Raw genomic sequence first — 6,564 nt, forward strand, 5'->3', positions numbered from 1 at the left:
AAAGGGGAGTCACCAGGTGACCCCAGGTGCCCGATGCCCAGCTCCCTGCCCTCCCCGCCCTAACCAGGCCTGGTTGCCTCTCTGCTGGAGGCTGGGGCCAGGGGAGAAAGAGGCCCGGTGGGGGTCCTGGGAGGACATTTCCTGAATCTCAACTCTCCTGAGTTGAATCTCAACCAAATTCAGAGATGGAAACCTGCTGGGCCCCAGGCCTCTCATTGGGCATCCCTGCTGCTCCGAGGAATGAGAGCTATTTTCCAGAAATTTTGACCTCGGCCAAGCCACACAGCTCCTCAGTGCTTTCCCATAATTCTGGGTACCACTGCGAAACTTCTCCCCCTGCAAACGGGGTAACGGATGCCATCTCAGGGGGTTGTCGTGAGGACCGCAGATAAGTCGGGAAGAAAGCCTTGTACCAGGCCTATGGCAGAGACTTAAAACATGGAATCTTTTGATTTTTTCTCCAGAGAACGGCAAAACAAAATGGAGAAATCATTGGCTCTACAGTCAGAGAGACGCAAGTTCAAATTGAATTCACATTCGTTCATCCCACAAATGTGTATATTAAAAGCCCAGTTTGAACCACCCCTGCAGTGAATGCCCTGGAATCTAGAGATGCATCAGAACACAGACGTCTGCTGCCGGGGAGCCGCTGCCTGGAGGCTCTGCACCGGTCAGCTGAGGCCTCGGCCATGCCCCGTGCAGGCTTCCTGAGCCTCAGCTTCCTCATCTGTCACTTGGAGGAACAAGGCCTTTATCGCACAAAACAATCAAGGGTACACGGATCAGAGTCCACGCTACTTGCCCCATCAACGCTATTTGCCATTTTAGGGACAGAGGTTCAGAAAGGCTGTGGAGTGTCCTGTCTGGAGTCACGCACCTTCCAGGGGCAGAAACAAGGACAAGTCCAGCGTTCCCGCTTCCTAGGCAGAGGCTCGGGTCCTCTGGCCATGGCAGCCTCCCCGCACCCCGCCAGCCTCCCCTGAGGCCTTAAGGGAATTGTGGTCCCACCCCCCCACCCCTCAACCCCCAACCCCGGGCATCCACTAGCACTTCCGGGGGGAATTCCTTCCCAGCGCTTCTTAGGAAATCAGATGTTTTCCCAAACCTCAACTCTCAAGATAATTGTATTGAAAAACTGGGAAAACAGGGAAATGTGTTCCAATTCTAGAGGAATTAAAGTTTAACAATCATCATAGAAATGGTGCTGATTTAAAGGAACCCAATGACATCGAGAGCAAGAGCCGGAAACTTTTCGCCCATGGAGGTCAAAGTTAAGATCGGCCTTTTGGGGACTCAGGGCGGGAGGACCCAGGAAGGAAGAGGTCATGGTCCATCCGCGTGAAGCCTCTGCCATGTTCGTGGCCTCGTCTGCTGCTCAGTAAATGTTAGTGAGTGTGTATATATAGCCTATTGTATACAAATCACACTGATCTTTCGAGAAATACGTTTTGGAAGTAAAGTAACTCCTTAAACTGGCAATTTCGACCTCATAGGAGAAGTGAATCTGATGTTATTGGAACAATAATGTTCACGGACCCTGCCCAGTGTTTGAGTCATTGCTACAGGCTATAACTCTTTACAAATGACCTAACAAGAAACGCTAAGAGAAAAAATATAAATGCCATGGAACACTGGGAGATGAAACCAGAAACGTTTGCTAATTTGAATATAAAATCTAAACTAATGAAAGCAATAATAATTGGGATGAAAACCAGAATCAGAACAAGCACACATACATGTCCATTGTTAGAAAATGAGTTCAGCCCTGGCCAAGGGCTCAGTTGGTTGGAGAGCTGACCCACACATCAAAAAGCTGCGTGGTCCATTCTTAGTCGAAATGTGCGAGATAGGCAATCATTTAGTTTCTTGCTCATGGGAATGCTTTTCTTTCACCCTCTTGCAAATCTATAAATATATCTGCAGGTGAGATTAAAAAAATAACATATGGTCACTCTTGTCTACCATAAACAAAAATCCGACTGGGTATTCCCTCCACAAAAAGGATTCGTTTGGGTAAAAATAAGCATCGCAATCTGGTGCTTGCAGACATGACATTTACAAACAGAGCAAGAAGAAGAAGGCAGATGCTTCACAAGGGGAAGAAGAAGTTACCCAGAGAGCTCCCTGGTACCCCTGCCTGTAGGCAGGTACCCCTACAGGTACTTCTTCCTGTGGCACTTCCATGACCCTCACAGGATGGGACAACTCCTTGCACAGGGTCCTCTGACTCCTGTCCTGGCTGAGGCCACTCTCTGAAATTTTCACACTTCTGCCTACATCCACTGCACAGCTGAGAAAACCCTAAGTCATCGTGGCCCTCAACTTCCTGTTGCACTCCCAGACTGGTTCCCTTATGAGAAATGTGTTGCCACTATATGGCCAAAGGGCAACCTGTTGACATCTACCCTGTGACTACCTGATTCTCCTCCCCTTATAAACACCAGGGCAGGCCTGGGGTCCCAGGGAGTCGGGAGCAGAGAGCCCGGAGTCCTCAGGCCAGCTCTGCCCTCACACCTGCAGGATGAAGGTCTTCACAGCTGCCCTCCCCTTCCTCGTCCTCGCTGCTGCCCTTGGAAGCCCGGCCAGTGGAGCCAGCCGGGGTGGATCCCTATCCCTGAGCAATGGTGAGTCAGCGAGCCTTTGCACTGGTGACCAATTTGGTGGTAACCTAAATTCCAGGGAGGAGACAGAGGGCCGTGGAGGTGGATTTGGCACTTGCTTAAAGGCAGCAGCAGCTGCAGGGTATGGACCTTGCCCTGTGGCCTTTGTTCCCTGGGGAAAGTGCACAGACCACTCGGGAAACAGTTCTCCTCCCTTTTCATGGCCACAATTATCTGATACCTTCCCTTAGCTCATATGGGACCATTATGAGCTTGAGCCAAAGAATTGTAGCAGATTGTGAACTGGGCAAAAAAGCACAGTCGCCTCCAGTGTTGAACTAGTGTATCCCGTGCAGTGCAGACTATCAGTTTGAAGAGGAGATGGGACAAGCTGGGCTGGTGACTCACCCGAGTCCCCCAACCGTCCTACTGACTTAGTAACAAGGGAAAACCTCCACTGCCTTGTACAAGCAGAAACCACTGCCATTGTCTCACAGACACTGATGCACCGAACCCTCCTGACAACCCTGTGGAGCAGACGGCCAGCATGGGGCATGGTTTTCAGTATTTTTTAAAGATTTTATTTATTCATTTTTAGAGAGAGGAAGGGAAGGAGAAAGAGAGGGAGAGAAACAACATGTGTGGTAGCCCACTGTGCACCCTCTACTTGGGACCTGGCCCCTAATCCAGACAGGAGGACTGAGTAGGAATCGAACCAGCAACCCTTTGGTTTGCAAGCCCATGCTCAATCCACTGACCTACTCCAGCCAGGGTGGTTTGGGGGTATTATTATTAGTCTCATTTTACACATGAGAAGCTGACGCACAGAGGCCTTGGATAACATGCTCAGATCCCACAGCCAGTAAGTGGTAGAGTTACGATACGCTTTAGCTAGAAAGCTGTTATGAAACGTAAACCAACCCATTTAAGACTTTACTTTGCCAGCCCCACACACATCATATCGAGCACACTGGACGGTACCCACGTGCCTCATTAAACATAACTCACGGGGAACTGCATAGGAAGTGAGCCAACAGCTCAGCGCGTTCGCCTAACCAGCATAACGCAGGCCTACAGTCCCCTTCCCAGAACACAGGGGCCGGGTGCACTTTGGAAGGCAGAGGCTTTGAAAGGCAGAGGTTTGAAAAGGTGATACAATATCACCAGCAACTCCACCTCCGGATACACACCCGAAAGAACAGGAAGCAGGTACCTGGGAGACACAGGTGCACCCGTGCTAACAGCCGCACCATTCCTAACACACCCCGGGGGGAAGCACCCCAAGTGTCCATCAACAAATGAATGGATTCAAAGTGGGGGATATATTGTGCACACAATAGAATATTATTCAGCCAAAAAGGATAGAAATTGGGACACGTGCCACCACATGGAGGAACACTGAGCACGACGTTATGATAAGTGAGATGAGCCAATAACGCAGGGTGAACACCCTGTGATTCCACTGACATGAGGCCCTCAAAGCAGCCAAGTCAGAGAGACACAGTGTGGAGTGGTGGTGGCCCAGGGCTGGGGACAGGGAAGTGGGGAGTGACTGCCAGCTGGTACAGAGGTGCAAGTTTACGAGATGAATAAAGCCTCGTGGATAGTCTGTGGTTACAGTTGCACAGGATACGAATGTCCTTCATGCTTTAAAGTGCACATTGGAAAATGGTTAGCATTTGCTCAGTCTGGTCTAAAGTACACAGCTCTGTGCTCCCTCTGAGCCTCAAAGAATTGTGACTGTTCTTATGGCTTTGATGGCATTTCCGCCTTGTCCTATCTGATCCCTGAGCCCTTCCAGTCCCCACCAGGTCTCTTTGCCATTCATTCCCCTGATAACTACGGGGTGTGATAAAAGTGTATTCACAGTTGTGAACACGGGAAACACAGAGCTCACTCTTGTGTAGTAATTTGTTAATTATTGTTGAACTATTCCCACACTAACACCTGTGAACCCACTTCTGCCCCACCCAGCATGCACTTCTCGGGTCTTGATCCCTGCAGGGCCCTGAGTCAGAGTCTGAGACAGAAGAGCAAGGTCACATTTGTATACTTATGTGTATTTTACCACACATTCAAAAAAATAAACATTTTCAAGAGATAACATATATAACTGGACATTCTTAACAGTCCTAGCTGACTCTGGGAAGCACACTAGAATCAAATAGTAACATTTCTGCCACAGACAGACACAAATATTTATGCTAATGGGACAAAGACTATAGTTTCACTTCACTTTGGGGGACTCTGTGCCACCAAATCACTTAACGAAGAACACCTTTTGGTCTCCAGGGCCCTGTGGGTTCCAGAAATGCGTGGGGAGCATGTTGTGGGCTATGGCACCTGCTGTGGCTGTGTGACTGATTTATCCATGTGGCATTTGTTGTTTGCTCTCTCTATTTAAAGTCAACAGGAAAGAAAGGAAGTGGATAGAACGTTTTCATGGCTCAAACATTTTCAGAAGTCCCCTCAGAAATCTCAGGGCACCAATGAGACAACGGGCCAGGGGGCAAGCCCAGAACACAGACGGGCGCCCAGTGTCCAGCAGCCGCGTCGCCCCCTCCCCCAGGGCTGGGCTGGGGGGCGACACAGGTGGAGACACGGACACGGTGCCGCCTCCCAGTGATTCCTCTTCCCTCCTTGTCTCTGTCTCCCAATAGAACTCGAGTTGGCCATATATGATTGGGATCAATCCTTAATAGACCAAGGAGTTGTTTCATTGTGCATGTATTTAAAGGCGGCTGTTGGGTACAGATCTGCTCAGTGGCTTCAGTCCTCCTCATTTACAGGACATGGGGAAAGGGGGAGGGGACATCTCCAAGGGGGACCAGGGTGCACTGTGGGTCCCTCCCCACACACGACCTCTCTCCCACCTGGCTGTCCTGGAGTCTGCTCACCTTGGGGAGAAGGGCCTCCCTGACACCTCCTGCAGCATCGCACCTTCCCCTTCTGGGAGAAGGGGTCCCGGCCCTGCCTGGGTGCACAGCTCAACCCTGGGGTGGGGGGGGAGCAAGGACATGCCAGCAGGTGCTGCAGAGGAGGAAGCACCCCTGGAGCTCTTCCCCTTCACACCCTCCCCTGTGCTCTGCAGACAAGGGGGGAGGATGTAGTTTCCTCAGAAAGAGGCTCTGTCCTTACATGGACCTTTCCCCTGCTACAGGTGTGCACCGTCCCGCTGACTGCTGCCCCTCCTACACCACACGAAGTATCCGATGTGAAATCATGAAGGATTATTTTCTAACAACCAGTGGGTGCTCCAAGGCTGCTGTCATGTAAGTCCCAGGCCTACAGGCCATGTCTTTGGGTTGGGGATCTGATGATGGACGGAGGTCCGGAAAAGTCTCACCCTCTGGATGCTTTGAAGTCGGCAGAGGTTCGTGTCCTCATTAGGATCCTGCACAGCATCAGATATAAGATGCTCCCAGTGAAGGGGGAGGCCATGGAGCGGTGGAGAGAGCAGGACCAAGGCTGCTCAGGGACACGCCCCTGAGTCACTGAGAGGGTGCCAGAGGCAGGGTCTCCCAGAGGAGACCCCCTGAGACCCTGCAGCAGAGAAAGGGGGGAACAAGATGGACTGAGCTAGGGAAGCCCAGGGGCTGGGAGGATGGGGCTCCTCATCCTTATTTGCAGAACCCTCCTCACTGTATAATCTTTCTCCCGCTTCTTTCTCAGTTTCAAAACCAGGGGTGGGCAGGAGGTCTGTTTCCACCCCAGTGCTGAGGGAGTCCAGGAATGCATTACGAAGTTGGCCTCAGCCAACACCGAGAAAACGGTCGGTGAGAAGAAGCTGTACTAGATGCCACGAGCCCACCTCCACTCTCCCACCTTTGGGGAGTTTCTTGGCCTGAATTCTCTTGTCTAAAGCAGCAATTATGTTCTGTTCCTTGTAAAAACTGTGCACCAATAAAAAGTACCCAATTTGACTGTGGTTGAACTGGAAGAAGAATAAAAAATGTAGAAATTG

The 6,564-nt window shown here is 50.8% G+C and overlaps 1 protein-coding gene across 1 annotated transcript; it reads left to right on the plus strand.

Annotated features, from left to right (window-relative positions):
- Positions 1-2,365: 2,365 nt before the first annotated feature.
- Positions 2,366-6,564, plus strand: LOC128626777 (C-C motif chemokine 15-like). Its single transcript, XM_053661305.1, has 3 exons — positions 2,366-2,624; positions 5,761-5,872; positions 6,273-6,564. The coding sequence occupies exons 1-3, from the start codon at positions 2,522-2,524 to the stop codon at positions 6,394-6,396; spliced, it is 339 nt and encodes a 112-aa protein (XP_053517280.1). The 5' UTR covers positions 2,366-2,521; the 3' UTR covers positions 6,397-6,564.

Source organism: Artibeus jamaicensis, unplaced genomic scaffold, assembly GCF_021234435.1.
Source record: "Artibeus jamaicensis isolate MK-2021 breed Jamaican fruit bat unplaced genomic scaffold, CSHL_Jam_final contig_2259, whole genome shotgun sequence".
Classification (NCBI taxonomy): Eukaryota; Metazoa; Chordata; class Mammalia; order Chiroptera; family Phyllostomidae; genus Artibeus; species Artibeus jamaicensis.